General features: G+C 43.4%; 1 protein-coding gene across 4 annotated transcripts in view; it reads left to right on the top strand.

The window, feature by feature from the left end:
• The window catches only part of chd9 (chromodomain helicase DNA binding protein 9), a 70,234-nt gene that overhangs the window by 13,928 nt on the left and 36,590 nt on the right, over positions 1 to 19,716 (top strand). For 3 of the 4 annotated variants that reach the window (XM_076749504.1, XM_076749585.1, XM_076749425.1), the window contains exon 3: positions 9,946 to 10,355. In XM_076749504.1, the coding sequence (XP_076605619.1) occupies positions 9,946 to 10,355 (410 nt within the window). Of the gene's footprint in view, positions 1 to 6,622; positions 7,615 to 9,945; positions 10,356 to 19,716 lie in introns of those variants that run through there. The other variant, XM_076749644.1, reaches the window with a different exon arrangement.

Here is a 19,716-nt window from a genome sequence, read left to right as displayed (position 1 = left end):
GACGCTGTGTAGGGTTTTACCTCCAATTTAGGTGGTTTGGATAATCGGACTAAACTTGTAGCTTTCAACCTGATCATCTTCCCACCGTGTTTCTTGCCCTGTCAGACTTTGCTTTTGCTGTACTTCTATACTGTACTTGTATTTCTGACTACGATGACTATGGTGTTTGCATCACTGATAGCAGTGATGGCTAAATTTCTGGACATAATGTTCAAGTCATAATAAACTAGTATTATCCTTTAGGTATGCAAGACCTTCTCCAAAACGTCTGAGCAGTGTTTCAGCACTGCTCTCCGTGAGAAAAAGACATGCAACTATGTATGTTTTGTAGAAATTCAACAAGTGAAAAGACGCAGCTGACAGTATGTGATCAACACACAGGTTACCGTAACCTTAACTCTGCACAGATTCATGTGTACTAATATTTTATTAAACGGGAAACAGATCTGCATTTAGAGCGGTGAACCGTGCTTGAACAGCAAAGTACACTGGCACTGCTGGTATGTACAATGCGGGAGTTAGCTACTAATTATGAAGGGTGTCCCTCTGTGGATGGATGGAAAAATATCATCTTAAATCTTGCTGAGCGACTGCCCTTTGAGCTGACTCTTAAAGATGCAAGAAGGGCAGATGCCCTAGTTAGAATCACTGCCGGCTCTTCATAGTCAGTGGGCCTGACTGACACAGAGCCAGGCTCAGGCTGTACTGTACTCTGGATTTTGTACAATGAGGAAGCCAAACTAAACGACGACACGAAACAAGGATGAGGATAGAGTAATATCAATACCACAACTTGTCACACAGTATTGTGGGCTGTTTCTTAGTTTTCTTACTCACTTTTATTTTTTTCCTGCGTCAGTCAAATGCAGAAGAACACTGTGGTATTTTCGCTAGACTGATTCAGACAGCTACGTCACATAGAGGTGATGGCAGGCCTCTTTTCAATTTACCATGTGTTCCTGCTCTCTCCTCACAGTCACCCCCTAGTGTTCAGTCCTGTCTTAGCCAGATCACAGTGTGTACATGCTGTCCCTGTAACACTTGAAATGGATCTGTCTACAGTCATAAAGCTTTTCGTTAATAGGAATGGCTGCTAATGGGCTGTCTTTGTTAGTACCTGCTGGCCTTGAGTTGCTTGGGAGTTCAGCAGGCCTGTTGTCCTGAGACAGAGTGTGAAGGAGGGAAGGGTGTTTGCACGTGTACACATTGTCTTTCGTTTATCTTTGTGATCGTGGTCCTTTGAGCTTTACATGTGTGTTTCCTGTAAATATCCCAGACAAACGTGAACACTCACACACGCCTAGCACTGTTGTATCTTTGGTGGACAGTACAGTTGACAAACTTGAATTTTGCTTACTTCTTAATAAATCTTGGGCTTAGTGCATGGCTAACCTTGAGGGTGCAGCAATGTCACTGTCTGTATCACAATGTATTTTTTGAGCTTATAGTCAGTTGAAACTTCTAATGTGGCCCGTAGACACTACAAGGAGCCACACGAAAATGAAGAAAAGGGATTTTTAGTAGCTGTTAGACAGCTTAAATTGTCCTTTTTTCCAATTAGTCTGCACAAAACTAAAACTAGAAGTTTATGTTGTGCATGTCTAGTTTGGAATTAATGATTAATTAAAGCTTAAAATTGCTTATTGTGAGAAAGTACTTAACAGCGAACTGGTGGGATATGTGTTCTTTGCTCAGTTGAAAAGTAAGTGGAAAGGTTAATGATACACCTGCTCACACTCCTCAAAATCTGCTGACCAGACGCCTTTGAGCATGGCAGCAGGGCAGTTAATCCTAGTTGCCTCTCATTGGCCACCACAGGATGGTGGCGAGCATTCATATGTAGAAGTGTGTCACTGCATGCATGAAGCCCGGCATTGCCTGTTTTCTTGCAGTGCTGTTGCAGTTGAACTGCTCTTTTTTTAAACTGTGAGCTTACACTATACTGTTCCCCCCGTGCATTTCTTCTAACAGGCTCAGCTGTTTGGTCACGATGGAGCAGACCCAACTGTAGTATTACTGTGCTGTTAGACTTTCAGCAGCTTCTCTGGAGGGCATCGTGCACGGCTCAGCTACTGTTACTCTTGGCCCCAAATAAAGGATCATTAATGCATGGTGCTGTATTAAATTGGTTGAGGAAGCATTGCTGTGCATCATGTCTCCTTACATTTATCAACACTGTAGCTGCCTCACACTCCAGTGTGGCTGCAAACTGGCCTTTAGCTGTAGGCCTAATTAGAAGGTCTAATCTTCTTTTCTTTTCTTTTTTTTTTTTAACACACCTAGACTGAACTCTGCAATGTATGTTTCATTAACAAAGCTATAGTATGAGATCTGGTGATGGCGATGAGGCATCTATGATATTTTTATTCTGTGAGAAACACTAAAGGCCAGGCCGATTCTTTGTAAGCAGCACTCAGAAAGGTTTCGAGGAAGTGTGAAAAGTAATGGGAAGGTTTAGCTAAAGTTGGAGGTGGAGCTGATGACACTTGGTTAGGTTTTTTCTTTTTTTATGCCTCTGTGTCGCCGACAGCTGTTGCCAAAGGCATTATTTCATTTTTGGGTTGTCCGAACATATGGTCCATTCTCACGAAGTCGATATTTCAGGAATGACTTGAGGGAATTTCTTCAGATTTGGCACAAAGCTCTGCTTGGACTCATTTTGGTGGTCAAAAGTCAAAGGTCACTGTGACCTCACAAAACACATTTTTGGCCAAACACAAATTATAACAAAATTTCACACAAATGTCTCATCGGATAAAATTATGAAGTGATGACATTTTATATCCAGAAGGTCAAAGGTCAGCTTCCCTGTGGCATCATAATGATCTGCAAAAACACTTTTCTGGCCATTATTCAGCACCATAACTCAGGAATAGAAGGGGAGACTGTGACCATGTTTCACATTTGGTCAGATAGTGAATTGGTGATACTTTCTTTTTGTGTCCACCTTTAAACTGTGCTGATTGTAAAGATCTTCTGTGCTGTCGGGTTGAAGATGCGTGTGAAACTTCCACGTTTTACAGTTTGTAGCTTCTTTGTAGCAGCGTCCATATTTGAAGCATTGTAGTTCACCACAGGTTGGTCACATTGGTTCTGCTGATATTGAGCTTCAGGTGGTTGTTGTTGCTCCATGTGATGAAGCTCTCTATCAGTCCTCTGTGCTCCTCTGGGAAAATAGTCTGTAAGTGAAGACAGCATGTTTCTCACCGGACATTATTCACTGGAATCATACTTGTCAATATAGTAATAACTTCATTTCACAAAAAATACACTTAATACTTTTCATTACTTTTTTCAAAGTCATACATTATATGAGTCTGGACAGACACGTAAATGCAACTTGACTGGTTGGCAGAGGCTCTCAGCCGCTCGTGGTATGTCTTTATGCCGTTATTTTGTGGCAGAATTTTAGGAGAGTGCAGCTTCTCATGTTGAGTAACCCAAACTTGATCTGTTGTTCACAAATGTTTTGCTATAGTGTTTCCCACATACAGATTTTCATATTAGGTATTTCAACCTTTCAGGAGTTTGCAGGGAACTGCATTTTGACATGAATATTGATCAAAGGGGCTCCCAGAATGCAGCTTTCATACACAGTCTTACAGATAAGAAAAATAACTTCACAAATGAGCAGTTTATGAGCGATTATTTGCTGTGTCCCAACCAACTCTTAAGCCTTGGATGTCAAACCACCCCAAATCATTTCTGAACCTGTGGGAAACACTGGTTGCTGTCTCATGGATGTTCACTGATTCTCAATGAGATAATTCAGTAGTGCTGTATTAAATGCATTGGCCAGATCCGCTTTGATCCCTCTGATGAAACAGTAATTGTATGAGATCTTAGTCAAGGAGATCTTAACATTAACAATGTATCAGCCAAGCAGTGTTTTACCCCTTAATTGTGGAAGTTTAAAACTTAAATGACCAATAAACCGATCAAACGTGCATTGTCTACACCAATACAAGTGCATGAGAGATCAAAATGCCTTTTCTGTCATCCAGTGCACCTTGGATGATTAATGGCTGTATTCTCTGTGTACCAGAGTAGCAGCTAGTTGTAGACTAGAAGCACTGATGGATGGGTAGCCATCTTTTTAGTCAGTGCTATGTTAGCTCTCAGCTCTCATTTCCCTAATGGCGACTTAGTGGAGACTCTCACAGTAGTACAGGCAAGAAATGAGAGCAGTGGCGCAATAATACAGTCCCTTTGATAAGGAAGTAATGGAGTGTTCAGAGACAGACACCTGTGCCTCTACAGCCACCCAGCCTCTCTCCACACACACACACACACACACACACACACACACACACACACACACACACACACACACACACGCGCACACACGTTTGCTTCCTTTCACCAGGTCTGCTACTCCCCTCCCCTTCCTCTTCCCTCCCTCATCTGTCCTTAAAGGAAGCCACTCCCCCTCACACAGATCTGCCAGGCTTGTTTGCATATTAACCGTTTAGTTGCCAAGGAGCTGTGGCTTAGCGCCAAGGGACCGTTGAAGCATGTCTACGTTGTTGATTCTTTTCCTCTTTTTTTTGTTTTGTTTTCTTTTTTGCTTTTTTTTTTCGTGTTCTGACACACAACAAGTAAACAATCCTTTCCAGTGAAGGGAAAGTGTTTTATTGTCATTAGCAGCCTCGTATGGTAACTAAGTCTGTGTTTGAAATAAGGTGTTATTCAGCCTCTCTCAGTGTCTGTCTGCTCTTGACTATTTTTTTTACCCTTCAAATAGTCTGTTCACTGCTGCCATGATTTATTTGGATTACAGATGGCAGTTGTTACACGATGTTTCTTTTAACATACTGGGGGATGGCCGTTCTGTGTTGTTGCAAGTGTAAGAGGTTGCATAATTATGTCCTCTTATGGCTGATGCAATGAAGGACTATGTTTTGTTTGAAAAAGGCCAATATGAGTTGTAACACCTAATGCACTGCTGATGTGTGTGAATGTGTGTGTGTGTGTGTGTGTGTGTAGTCAAAGCTGACCCCCAAGCGCTTTACTGTAGTGTGCATTATCAGACAGTTGATTTGTTTAGCTTGGGGAGGACACTGTTGCTCAGCTCTCAGCAAGCATGTGGTCTGCTTGAAAGTCCAAACTCCAAGGCCTGGCCTGGCAGGTGGATCTGATGTCTGCTCAGGCACACGTATGGAAACGACGGCAGTGATATGCAGTCATCTCTGTCTCTGCATTAGATATAATATTGTAAAATGTGAAACTGCCACAAACCCCAGAGACATAGTGAGAGACGGCTGCTGTCATACCTGTGTGTTGGCAGTGGTCATCCCACTGACCTTATGACCTTTCCCTTCTCTGCTTACGCACACATGCACTCATACACACACATTTTGAATAAGGCTGTCCACACCATTCCAGTTGGTCAGTTGCATATAACTTTATTTAGGTAATGTGTTCAACATGCAATGGAAAGGCATATTGTGTTGTAGCCTCCACGCACTCACCCACATATTTCACACCATACTTGAATAAACTCACAAGTAGTGTAGTTTGCTGTGGTCTGAGAGGGATCAGAATGGAGCAGTATGATAAGTTGTACAAACATAATACAAAATATCATTTTATGTGTCTGATAATAACAGATTTCCTTGGAGATATTTCCTTTTTAAAGAGTTTTCTTTGCTTTTTAAGATACTGTGGGAGATCCTCTGTGACGTCTTGCTGTGTGTTGTATTGTATTTACCCATCTCGTTCAGTCAACAGCCTGTAGTCAGTTTCACCTGTCAGGAGATATCTATTGACATGTTGTGTTTGTTTAATGTTTTGAGTCATATGTGGTCCCACTCATCCCAAATTAATTCACATATGCCACTGCGTGCAGCTCCATGAAAACTGAACAGGATGTTGGCCGGGCAAAGAAGCCTGTTCTGCAGATTTTGCACAGTATGTGAAAGATTTAAAAGCTGATTGGGTATCTGTCAGTAACTCAGGCCTGACCCAGTAGTGCTGTGCACTGTACCTGGCTTCAGGCCAGCCATGTGTCTCAGCATAATTCCCAACCATGTGTCAGCCCATGCACATGGCCCCTGAATCATGCTGTCAGTCCCCTGAACGGGTGGCTCACTCCTCCAAGACCTCTTCTGGTGTACAGGAAGAGCTGCATATGTTGGACACAACCCAGTTTCCCCTCTCAGCATTTTTTTTCCAAGAGTCATAGAAGGGTGACCAGGCCTTGACCTCACAAGTCCATGAATTCACCACTGGAAGCTCTGGAAGCTGTGTCTGGTATGACATGGGGGTAGGAAGTCTGCTGTACACGGCTGTCTTCATTTCTTAGTGTCTGCAAGGTTCTGTGAATTAATGTTTAGCCTTTGAGAATTTGTGTATCTGTTCATCTGGTCTTTCTGCATGATGCTGTTCCATAAATAAATCAGCACGTCACTGGCTCTAACCTACATGCGGACAAAAAAAGCTACGATGTTGACGGTGTGTGGTGTGGGCGAAATCCAGTACTTTGGGGGTTAAGTTGTGAAAGTTAATGTAATAACTGCTAGCACCATCTGCTGGCCTACTTCCTTACAAAGAGAGAGAGAGTGTGAGAGTGAGTGAGTGAGCGAGGGAGAGAGAGAGAGAGAGAGAGAGAGAGAGAGAGAGAGAGAAAAACGAGTCTGGGTTTTAACGACATCTCTAATATTCATGCTGATGCATTTTGCTGCTTTGTGCTTTCATTTTCCGCCGCTCTGCCTGCCAGAGTCTCGATCTCGCCACACACGCCCCAGCCAGGCAGAGGGGAGGGCAGCGAGGGGAAAACGAGGAAAAAGACAAGTGGGGAAAAAGGAGGAAAAAACAGCCGGCCAAAACAAGCAAGCAAGCAAACACAAAAGCCTTTTTGTGTGTCATAAAAGGAGTAACGTACCTTATCCTGGCCGGTGAAGAAGACGAGGAGAGGTGCAAAAGAGGAAACGGCAGAGTCGAAAGAGCGAGAAAGAACGAGAAATAAGAGGGAAAAGGCTCGGAGAGGTACAGAGAGCGCACACGAAAGGCAGGCGGAAAGAGGAATCAATGAGAGGGGAGGAGAGAGGAGGCAGGGGAAGGCAACTCTGACACACGCACAGAGAGAGAGTGAGGGGACTTGGGTGAAGCCGGACGTCGGCAAAGAGGCACGCAGCAGCAGAATGAGAGCTTCCTGGACTGCCACGCACCTCCTCTACCGCCCACAGCGCTGCTCCCTCATCACCCTGTGAAGAGACAAACGAGAGTGAGAGAGAAAGAGAGAGAGAGAGAGAGAGAGAGAGTGAGAGAGCTCCCATGCGCTCCTCTTGAGCCCTGCCCGCTGGGGGAGGAGGAGACGAACGGCTTCAGCGCTCTCGCACTGCCTGAGGAGAAGATCTGACCGGGAAGGAGGAGGGGAGGCAAACGAGGAGAGAGGGAGGGGAGGGGGGGAGACACAAGGCTCTAGGAAGAGTGAGAGAAAACGACTGTTGAAAGGGAGAGAGTGAGTGTGTTTGTAAGGGAAAGCGTGAGCGAGCAACTGAGAGAGAAAAAACCCGGCGAAAGGGCAAGGCTTTTGTTAGCCGGCTGGAGAGGGGGAGGAAAGAGGAAGAAAAAAACCCCACCATGTCTACAGTGAAGAGGCCAAGAGGAAGGGTAAGTGAGCTGCTCTGAGAGCTGGGAGGGAGGAGGGACGAGGGGGAGGAGGAGGGGCCGACAGGAACTGAACAACCTCCTCTGCTACTGGCTCATGCTGCACTGCCGCCATCTTGAACTCATTGCTGCTTTATTTTCCTCCCCTCCATACTCATTTGCTTTGCTGTGCTAGACCTTATCAAGGCACACTGGTTTTACAGTGTTTCTCTCCCCACCCCCACTGTCTGTTCATTCCATAAACCCCTCTCCCATCCTCCTTTGAATTCTTCTCTCCAGACTGCCCTGCTCTGTGGCTTATGTACAGTCCATGGTGTGTGACTGTGTGTGTGTGTGTGTGTGTGTATGCGTGTGTGCGCGTGTGTGTGCGTCCTCCATGTGTTGAACCTGTCACTCACCAGAGAGCTCACTACATGTGGAAATGAGGGGGTGAGAGCAAGGGAAAGCTGGCCGGCCCAATTGGAGCTTACTCTACCTTTTCATGGCTGTAATGGTCCTCACTGTTTTTGTGGGACTACGTGCTGTTAGAGAGATTGAAATCACTGCAGTGCTGGCAGGCTGTAATTTCAGTTATTTATAGATGTATTACACAGCTGCAGTGCTCTCAGTTTTGGTGCATTTTATCTTTTCTCTCCCTCTACCTCTCTCTCCCCCTCTTTCTGATAGAAACCTGTTTTTTTTTTCTCTCTCTCTCTTCCTCTTGCTGCTTCTTTCATGTTCTTCCGCTCGTAAGCATTACTTTCAACCCCTCCCCCTCTTTTTTTTTTACCATTAATTTGAATGAGAACATTCCAGCATGATCCAGTAAATTTCTTCCTAATAGCCTCAGCAGCGTTGCACACGTGAAAATCATAATGCAGCTCTTGTGTGTGTGTGTGTGTGTGAGACTGTGTGTGCGAGTGTGTGTTTTTCCCCCTTCCTTCCAAATGAATCGCGAGTTATTCAACTCCCTCCCCCCACTTTGTTGGCAAGGTTCAAGCTAATTCTCTTTATTTAGCTAGCAGTGTGGAAAAAAAAAAGCAACCGGCTGCGCCATATAGGCATACGCAACACATTTTTAGATTAGGTCATCCATTTATGGGTTCCCTCTCCGCTGGGCTCAAGGCCCACCGCAAGGCGCTTGTGTAGGCAAAACCACCGTCACACCATCTATTATTCACATATTATCAAGTATCAGCTAGGATGGATTATTTATGTCTCCAAGGCTTTCTGTAACCTGCTACACTGAGCCAGTGTTTACCCTTGTCTCTGCATAGTTTAGTCCACCTAAAAGAATTTCCTTTCTACCAGGCTCAGAGTTTTCATGTCACATGGTTTCAGATTTTCTCTCCACCTGAAGTCCTCTCCACTTGACCTAAATGAATTCCCGGGGGAAACACCAGCCTTTCTCATGCTGAAAGTCTGCTGTTAGAATTACATAGGAGGCTGAGAGCTGGAGTGGGCGTCATACTCATCATGCAGACACAGGTGCACCCCCCAGCCCCAGCATCTGAGATGGGGACAGCAACAAGCTCTGCTGTCTGAGAGGTTTCCACGGCCCTCAGGGGCTTGTGCTTTTCTGAATGACTGATACGTGCAGTGGCCGCATCACAGCACCAGAGTGTATTGTAATTTCATTAAGGGGTTGCAGTGGTTTCCAGTGTTTTTTTTTTTTTTCTTTTAAGCCTCTGTTTCATATTTGATAATCACATCCACCGTCAGCTTACTGTACAGTGAAATGGCATCTCAGTGTGCTGGCACAATTTTCTGAAAAGGAAAGCATGGGTTGCTTGTGGCACTCACCTATTATCTGAACTGTATGAGTCTGTAAGGGCCTCACACATTCAGTGTGTCCATAATAACAGCCTTGTTTTTTATGGCTTTTTACTCTGGTGCCATTACTTGTATGTATGTATGTTACAAAACATGACGGCATGTTTTGAGCAACACATGTTCACACGTTAATAATTACATACAGAGAAAGACCAACCAGAGAGGTTGGACACAAACCCGGCTAGAAAATGGCTTATTTAGTGCCTCTGTATGTGGAGAAATGTGCTTTAATGAGGTGGTTGAAGATGTGTATGTAGCACCTGCACAATCTATAACATGCTTAAATGAACTGAATTCATTCTTTTTTTGTTTTGCTTGAGACTCTTCAGTCACTTGCTCGCTTTAAAGGTCAAGTGACAACTGTAGGTCTGTGTCTCACTAGGTCCTTCTGTAACACATACAGCACAGCATCTGAGTTTAGATGACATCATGTCTATAATATTTCTGAGATATTTGTCTCAAAGAGGATCACAATTCTAGATATTATTCATCATCTCTTTATTTTTCTCCCTCTTTCCTTAGCCTCGAAAGAACGCCAATGGTCCCAGTAGCCAGGTGCGGGTCCTCAGTCCCCCTATGAAGAGCAGCTCATCATCCTCCTCCTCTTCCTCATCATCTTCATCCTCATCTAGCTCCTCCTCGGAGAAGAGGGCACCGCGGAGGACGCATCATCAGATGGAGTCAAATATGCAGGAGAAGCAGGAGAAGGCAAACAGGATAATATCAGAGGCTATTGCTAAGGCCCGGCAACGAGGAGAGAAGAACATCCCCAGAGTTATGAGCCCTGAGAGCTTCCCCAGCTCCTCCTCACAGTACAAGACCCACCGTGACCGCGAGCACAAAGGAAACGGCAAGGCACGGCTCAAAGAGAAGGCCTGTCGGAAGGCCTGCATTGTACCCTCCTCCAAGCCCAAGCAGAAGGCCAAGATCGGGTATGTAGTCACAGCCATTAATGCTGTTCTGTAAACCACTGAAACGCACTTTGTTAAAATATTCCGGTTAGTGGAGCTTTGATCAGGTCCTGCCCTGCCCAAAGCCATGTAGTGCTTCTCTTAACACACCCCGAGCCTAAACCACTGCAGCATTTAATGAGCCAAATGAACAAGTGACATATGCCATTGCAAGAGGTAAACCCTTGACATTGTACTGCCACCCTGAAGGAGATTTATGCATATTGGACCCAGAAAGAGGGATGCAATAAACAGTTGTTTTCATAACCAATAAATCTAGTGATGATTTTAATTTAATTTTTTAAAATTCAATATTGTAGTAATAATAATGACAAATGTACATTGTAGATGGAGCAGATGGACGCAAAATTCAAGTACTCACAGTGACATTCATATAAATGTAAATGGAGGAAAAGCAGTTGATTTATTTTCTAAACACTTTAATGAACATAATTTCACTAATATTTTGTCACTGCAGGTTTTTCCCTTTTTATAAGAGCAATGCAAATTCCCTTAGAGCCTCTTTATTTCATCGCATCCATTTTTCTAAGTTAATATGTATAACCGAGGGCTAACTGATAAATGTTACAAAGTACCGGCAGAACCAGATATGCTGATGCGCAGTGTTACCACCGTGGTGTGTTTCACTGACACACACACACTGATTTAGGGGAAAAAGTTAACAAATAAAATCCTGATCCCATTAAGCCTGAGGGATTGAAATGGAAAGAGACTGTTTTGACACAAGATGGGATGTCGGTGGTGTTTTAATGTTTATTTTACGAGGCGACGTTTGCTGCTGTTCATTTATGTCTGACAGGCTACCGTATCGTACCTCACACGTCAGCTCTCTCCACGTGTTGTGAACCGTTGATAACAGTATTAAAAAAACATCTCTTACGCAAACAGTCCAAATGGAAGTCCAATGGGCTTGAGCTGAGAATCAAAGCTCTATCACTTGGTAATCGAAACAATATTGTTTAGGAGGATGCTCATATGAAACAGTGTGTACACTTCAGTGTGTTTAGATGGATCGCTAAAATCCGAGGCCCGTATTGTTGCCTGTTTTACAGATTCACCCTGCTGGTGTCCTGGTTGATTTTTATAGTACATTGTTTTACTAGCGTACATTTCTGCCTGTACTTGCCAGGATGGAAGCTCAAAGTTCAACAGAATTTACTGCATGCCATAACAATAAACCATGCTCAGTCATCAGCATAGACATGGGTGGAGCAAACAAAGGCTGCATTTACATGTGCGACAGTGCTGCTGAGTGTATTTAAGCAAGTAGTGCTGATCTATAGATACCGCGGTCCACCTCCCATCCCCCTGTTTAACTGCTATAAGCGGTGTGTAGCTATAAGCCACACCCAACACAAGCTAGTGAAATCATCAGCTGGTGCAGATGTGAGGGCCAAGGCAGGGAGCTGAAGGAAAAGGGGGGATGTTTAGACACAGTTATGTCAGATTGCTGAAAGAAGAAGAGAAAAATAAATAAATAAAACCTCGGCGTTATTAGTTTTAAGCGTGATTGAGAAGGGCTGTGTTTTTTAGACTTAGCGTGAGAGTGACTGACAATGGTCAACAATAATATCTGGCTGGCAGCTGTGTTGATTAATAACTAGATGAGCTAGGCAGAGGGAAAAGGCTGTAGGAGATAATGGATTTTGCTTGCAGTGCGTGTGTGTGTGTGATAATGAGAAAGTTGTGGCAGTGCTGATGTTTGGGAGAACAGTGAGATGATGGAGGAATCAGTCATTATGATACAGTCCCACTAGCTTCCCAGCTTTATTTGGTTGTACTCGCCTGGTGATGCTAACAGGAACTCTGGCCTCTTAGCTCTTCTGTTAACTAAAGTATTGATCCTGTGACATCACTGAACATGCTCAGTTTTGATCATTAAATAAAAGCTCAGCTTGATCATGTAATTTAACTTTGAGGCAAAACGCGCAAGAAGCTTATCTCTGCCTCGGTTAGTTTTCCTTCATTTCATCATTTTCCTTCCATTACCACCTTGCAGTTGCGGAGACGTGGGTGATTTTCCCATTAACATTTAATCAAATGCAAAGACTTGTTAGTGTTTATGGACAGCTGACAATTGTTCTGCGTTGCCATGGTCATTCACATGTGTAACTGATTACACTTATCCATCTTGATACAAGTTAATGAGCTGTCTAACCCATTTTTATTCAGTGTAACCATACTTGGCCTACATGCAGAAAAAGCATCAGATAAGGCTGCGTGCAACACGGCCGCGTATCGAGCCTAATATCGTCTCAGTCAACCTTTTAGAGCGTTCTTTACATCATACATTCCAGCCATTTTGAAACATCAGACTCATTCTGTGTGGTCACATGACAGAGTGGCACAGTCTTCCACAAAAATTCACATAGACTATGACCTTTTATGCTTGTTTGATAGCTTTGTTTCTGTGTTTATTCTCTAAACCAACCCTAGTTAAGTTTCTCAACACAGCCAGTTGCTTTCAGTCTGTGGAGTCAGAAGTAATGCCACTCTGCTGTGTTATTTACCTCTTTCAAGCACAATACAATCTAAAGGATGCCTTTGAACTTGTAACACATTGTGTGATTTATGCTGTACTGTAAGTGTATTGATTTACACACGCATTCAAAGTTGTGCATACTTCTCCCTAAAGTGGTGTAAATTTAAAATGGGCCTTGCGTGTAGTTAAATTGGCAAACTGCACTTTGCAGGGCTTTAACTACTCAATTACTGCCCCTAATTTTGTCATGGTGACTAATGTTTCAAGATCATTATGAGTCTGCACGAGTTTACAGGAAACTGGGCAGGTCGTCATTTGCAGTCAGCACTGTACCTTGATGGAGCCTCAGACTTGGCAGAGTTGTGACAGTGAAATATGCCTGAATTTGACAAAAGGAGTCGGGACAAATCTGAGTGTGACCCTGTAGTGTGTCCCGCCCAGTGAAATGAGAATGGTGTGATGCTGTGACTTCATCTTCAGTGGTTACATATGTGCGATGCAGAATCTTTTCACAGTCCTGCAAGATGTGCCCGTAGTGATCACCAGTTTACGGTTGTAGCGCCTACTCTGAGTCCCTCTCCCTTTCTTTTAATTGAGAAATGAAGTTCAGATGTACGGGCCCTCGGTGCAAATGTGACAATGATGTATAGCTCTCTCAGTATATGTGAAGAGGCTTGTGGGAGTGTGTGAATATTTCATCTTAGGTGTGAAGATTCATAGCTCGCGAATGCTCAGGCTAATAGAGCTTCTACTTTTCTGCTAATTACAAATGGCACAATAAAAAGGAGACAATGTGAAGCAGAGTTTTCTGCAGAGCACGATCAGTCACAGAGCCATGGCACTCACATGGCAAATGCATCAAAAAGCAGATAACTGTAGGTGAAACTGCGCTTACTTGACATTTGTGGGGCACATACACCGTACATTATTGTGACATCTTAGTCTGGTAGTGACTGCATGTGCACACTAGACAGACAAGAGGAGAAAGCTTGGCAGCCTAGCAGAACAAGCTGTAATATAACACGGGCTTAGTTGTAGCAGGTATAGCAAGTAAGAGTGTTGCAGGAGCTCACTCCAGTCAGAGGGGAACATCTGCTGTTGAAAAGGACGATTATAAGACCGTTTGTCAAGTGTAATGTCCAAAAAGATTTGAGCCAATGTACATGCATCAAGGCTGTGGATGTGAGCGAATGTTTTATGTCAAGGAGTGCAGACAAAGACAGTGATGGAGTGCAGGCAGCGCACATACTCATTTTGGGTTGGCTTGTGTCTGACTTGTACTTGACCCGAGCCACCAAAGACAGTGAGAACCGGCGTGTTTGCTCGCGTGCGTATGTAGATGTGGGTGGAATGTGTGCCCGTACAGCTACAGCGTAGTGAGGGATAGTTGTTTTGTTGCTAATGTGGAGTGATGGAGACATCCCGTGTACATGATGACAAGAAGCTCGGGGGAGAGATTCACACCAGAGGAGAGTCCTGTTCATATGCATGCACCACCCAGGCTCTCCCCATAAAATATTAATGCATCTCGGCTGCAGAGGTACTAACCTTCCGCTAAAGTCATTACTCCAGCCTCCGCTCTGTTCAGGGTGTGTTCACAAAGCTTGAGGATGTGTGTGTATTTGATGTCCAGTGTATGCTCACTCTTCCATTGCATCTGACCCTTCTTTAAGCAGGGAATGAGGCCTGAGATAAGGCTATTACCCTAATTGTCTGCGTACTTAAGGGTCTTTTTCTCTGAGACCACTGTGCTGTCATTACTACCTGGGTTTCTAGGAGAACCATCAGTTCCATTTTTAATTGCCAGTACGTTCCTTCTGGATTACTTTGCTAGTTCCCTCTGCCAGCCGCTTGGCAAGCAAGTTAGGGTTCATATCATCATATGGAAAATCTGTCTGAGTGATGAGAAACATGAATGAATGCAGACGATTAAAATATGGATGCACCAGCCGCTGTGACAGGTGGACTAGCAACATGACACATATCCAAGAAAAGATGTTATGTATTTGTCAGTGATCTCTTTCTTGGCTATTAAAGTGGTTTAATATCAAGTAGGGCTCCTGATCTGGGGGCCTTTGAGGAAAATACAGCCACATTAGATATTCCCATCATTAAAGTCCCAACTGATGTTTGGGTTAAAGTGAATGTGGTACATTAAAGTCGCCTACTGTGGAATGGTAGAGCCTGCTGTAAATGAGAAGTTTGGTTGATAACATTCTTTATAATCAGATTACACTTTATTCTGTGCTGAACCTTCGTCAAAGCTTATACATAGGAGTGGAAGATCCAATAGCCTCCAGACAAGTCCAACATATCAACAAGGACACTCGTGTGCATTTCTGCCGGAAGGGGAAATGACCATGGGGAATAGCTCAACATTTGTAAGTAAAAAAATACTGCAGGTGCCTCTCCTGCAAAGTTGAATTCACTCATTTGCACTTTTTTGTTTAAAAAATGGCTTATATAACTTCCTATGGCTCCTTGTGCATAAAAAATATAATTACATGTGAAATTCATGATATAATAGATTAAAAAGCTGCTTGAGATCCACTCAAACCCACAGGTGTTTTTCACAGCAGCATTTTGACCCGACGTAGCAGGAAAAGCACAGGTGTAACTAATAAATTAATGGTGACTCGGATCTGTTCCAGCTTAAGAATAAGAGTTTAGCCTGTTTTCAATGTTACATTTGCCTCTCCCATTTTAAATTCATCATACAGAGCATGCCGTGAAGCACTAATACAAACGTCACCTCAGCTACTGGGGACGGTGACCACAGGGCCAGCTTTTTATAAGGCCAAGTCGAAAGCACACAGCAGGCAGAGGTGAAATTAGTTTTCACATGTTGCTAAAAATTGCAGTATTTTAGTTTTAATCTTTTCCCATTTAATTTTAACAAATGAAACAAGAGCACTGATAGAGTTTAGGTCTCATCCAAAACCTGGTGTGTAGATGCCTGATGTGTACCAATGTATTCACTGACAAAACTACCCCGGGGTTAAGCAAGGGTTATTTAACAGGTCAGGCTTGACTGATCACAGCTCTCTGCAGGCTGGAATTTGCTTTTCCAGGCAACCTACCTGCTGAAAAATAACCTCATATAATCATCAGATGAAAGCACTGTGCTGCTCATTCCCTTTTGTGTTTCACCCTCCCCCTCCTCCTTTACATTTTTTTTTCCCTAATACAAATTTGGTTCTTTCAGCATGCTCAAAGCCGTGCATCCCAATGTTTCCTGTTAGCAGGCATGCTCTAAATATACCGGTACTACTACAAAGCAGCAGGGTAGCAGGAAAATATCAAACAAAATGGTGCTCGTGAGATCAATTACATGATAGAAAATGGAGGTTTAAGTCTAGCGTATATGCAGCAGCGTATAGCTGTTCATATTTCAGTGCTTGCCTGCTAGCTGTCTAATCTCTTTTCCCTCACTTTTTCATTAGGAAGAGCTAAAGCTGTTTTTTAATTGAGTGTTTCCCCAGTTAATCCCTTGCTGCGTGTGTATGTGTGCATGTTTGCATGTGTGTGTCAGATACATAAACATGTTTGTGGGTCAGTGTTGCATGTTGTGTTGAAAGTCATGGAAATGTACACGTTCTTGTGAGTGTGTGTGTGTGTGTGTACGTGTGTGTGTGTGTACGTGTGTGTACGTGTGTACCCGCTGAATAAAGCAGAAATCCCCCGTGTGGCCATGTGCACTGTGCTGATACAGTATTTGTCTTTAAGAGGGGGCTTGATGGTGCTGTTACTACTGTTTCCAGTTGTGGCACTGAGATTATAGCCCTCCATTCATAAAAAGGGGGATTTCCTGACAAGAACCAGCACTACTGTCTCAATAAGCCCCTCAGGATGAGAAACACACACAGCTTCATGCACACACACATGCACTTAGAGCAGTTTTGAAGATGACTCAGTCACACACAATCAGAATTTTTGAGGTAGATGCACTTAAAGGCGATGAAGGTCTCCCTGAGATGCTGAAGCACCACATTGCAGTCTTCGCCTGCAAACCACTATCATATCTTGATTCTATTAAAATCAAACCCTCACACACACACACACACACACACACACACACACACACACACACACACAGTGGCAGCATGCCAAGTAGGGCAGGACAACACTGGGGGACAAGGGATGGAGGTTATTTGGCACAATAAGAGGATGGGAGCCAAGCAAGCCTCGAACAGCAACTAGGCTATCACTCTCCGGAAAAAACGAGTCGTAGCCTACCATCGGGGATCACTCTGTAATGTCAGATCAGGGGGCAGCTCTCGTCTAATTAGAGATGCAAGATTATGTCTGGAGGATGGCCTCTTTAAATCCTGCTGGGGAGGCAAATAAATCACTTTCCTCTCCATCAGTAATAAACATCATGAGCAGCCAGCACCACCCAGGTGGACATGCATCTAAATGTAGAAGTATGAAACAAGGTGGAGTTCTACTCAGTACACCACGTAAAGTATTTAACTGACAATAAAATGAAATACATTTTGAAGACACAAACAGAGTTTTGAAATGCAATGTTTGTTTATTTTTTTTTATTGAAACCACTCCTACCTAAATTCAGTGAAAGTAAGCATTTCACTGCTATGACAACTATGGACGTCCTCCAATATAAAGGTGTCAAATATAAAGATAGTGATTTAATATCTGGTGAGTCATTTCACAAGGTGTGTTGCATTTTAGATACAGGGTTTGTCATGCGAGTAAGAGGCAACAGGTAGTCCCACTCAGCCTAAAGAAACACGTGAATAACACCTAATACAGAAGTGGCGTTGTTGTGTGTTAAAAGCAGAGCTGCTCCTCTTCCTCTGTTACAAGTGGAATATTACTAATAGTTCACTAATTAGATCCCCAGCACACAGCTAGATTACAGTTGCTCAGTATTAGGATAATCAGCCGGTTGCCCAATCTAAACAGTGTATTTCATACCTTTTACATCGTTGAATCCAAGCTCCATATGCCACGTTTGTTTCCAGTCTCTCTGCTTTGCTGTCTCTGATGACAAAAGATTGACTGATTACATTTCTGTTCTTTTTGTATCTTTCTTCTTTTAACAAAAGTTTCATTGGCAGTTGCCGTAAAGCTCCCTGCCAAAAGCTTTGGCGTTTACTAGCGTGTCTTGATGTACCCAAAAGTAGTTTTTAAAGCAGGCTTGCTAAAATATCTGGCCGGCTGAGCGCGCTTGGTACTGTGTGAAGTGAAACGTTGAGTAACAGACTTAGCACATGTGTACATGTGTATTTGTAGTCAGAGTATATTACAAAACATCTGAGGCCCTGAGTGTGTTGCTGTTAGTCCAGGATCAGCCGTGTGTGTGCTGCTCTGAAGGAAGTCAACATAGTTTTTAGTTGACCAGCAGGTCCGTCTTAACTGCATGGTTTAGGACAGGTTTTCTGCTCCTTTGACAGTGGGTAGGATTATAAGAGCTGACACCCTCCGTGAGGGAGCTGAGTCTGAATAAATCAAAGACTTTTTGAAATCAGAGTCAAGCTTGTTTGATTTTATTTTTAGTTTGTCATCTTGAAAAATTATGTGATACAAACCTGGTGTGGTTATTTTGTCAATTTCTGTATTTTCTTTCTTTATCTTATTGGGATGTTAAATAAATTCAGGTGCTTGTATGGCAGTCCTAATCCTTCTCTTATTGTTAAAGGTCAGCAGATATGCTGTCTATGGCACATTTGTCCAGTTCTTCACATCAGGGAGACGTGACTGCGACCTGAAAGAGTAGATCTGGACGATTTCAGACCTCTTTTCTCATCAAGAGGTTGATTTGAAAGCCTGTGTTTCCTCCCTGTCATTTGAGTTAATATATTTCAGCCTATGGTCAGACTATTCAGTTGAAGGGAGCACTGGCATTAGCACTGATGTTAGTAAACCCCTGGGTGGTCCTGTGTATCAGCCACGGCAGGGTGGAACAGGCTATAACCATCACTAAGATGTGGTTTATTGTGGCTTACGCTTGGTGTGTTTCTCTCTCTCTCTCCCTCTTTCTGCTTGTGTGTGTCTGCCTGCACAGTATATACTTTTCATCATATTAACTTTATTCCACGGTGCTGTTGTAAATGCCATCCTTGCATGCAGTATATGGCAGTTCATAGGAGCCACCTCACCATCAGTATTCTGTCTGTACTGGCTCAACTGATGATTTCACAGCCCTCAAGTATCTCGTTTCACAGTTCAGGTTTTCCCATATGGGGATCAGAGAGATGCTTTAGCCCTGTTATGTGCTGTTAGCCGCTGAGCTGCTGCCTGGTAATATGACACTGTTATTCTGCAAGGCCCGTACCCTAGCCAGCTTTTATTTGGTGAAGGAAGAACATTGTGTTTTGTCCCATTCAGCTGCTTTGTAATGTTTGTTTTTCTATTCTTCCGGGTGTCACAGCTGGTTCATTTTTCTTTCATTGTGTCCCTCTGACTTGGCACGCTTTTCTCTGCCATTCATAGTGTCAGTGGACATGTACTTTCACAGGAAGTGATGTCACCGTGAACATTGCCGCCCACATTGCCAAGTACACTCCCAAGGGCACGTTGCATGGCAACCATAAAGTGTCATTGTCAAGAGGATTTGTGAAATATAATATCATCCAGAAGGGGCAGGGACACCAGGAAGAAGGGACGTCTTTTTAGCACAGTGCTGCTGAAAGAATCTACTGTTTTCTACTGTCAGACTTTACTATGGGTGCGTGTTTGAGTGCTAATGTGTTCAGAAATGACTTTTATACAGATTGCCTCTTATTATCTAATTAGTTTATGAGCTTGCTATATTTTTTGTCCTGGGCAGGCCTTTATTTTGATGGATGTTGTGATATGTTGAAACCCCTGTGATGA

This window comes from Chaetodon auriga, chromosome 1, assembly GCF_051107435.1.
Source record: "Chaetodon auriga isolate fChaAug3 chromosome 1, fChaAug3.hap1, whole genome shotgun sequence".
NCBI classification, from domain to species: domain Eukaryota; kingdom Metazoa; phylum Chordata; class Actinopteri; order Chaetodontiformes; family Chaetodontidae; genus Chaetodon; species Chaetodon auriga.
This window is presented reverse-complemented; position numbering and strand designations above follow the sequence as displayed.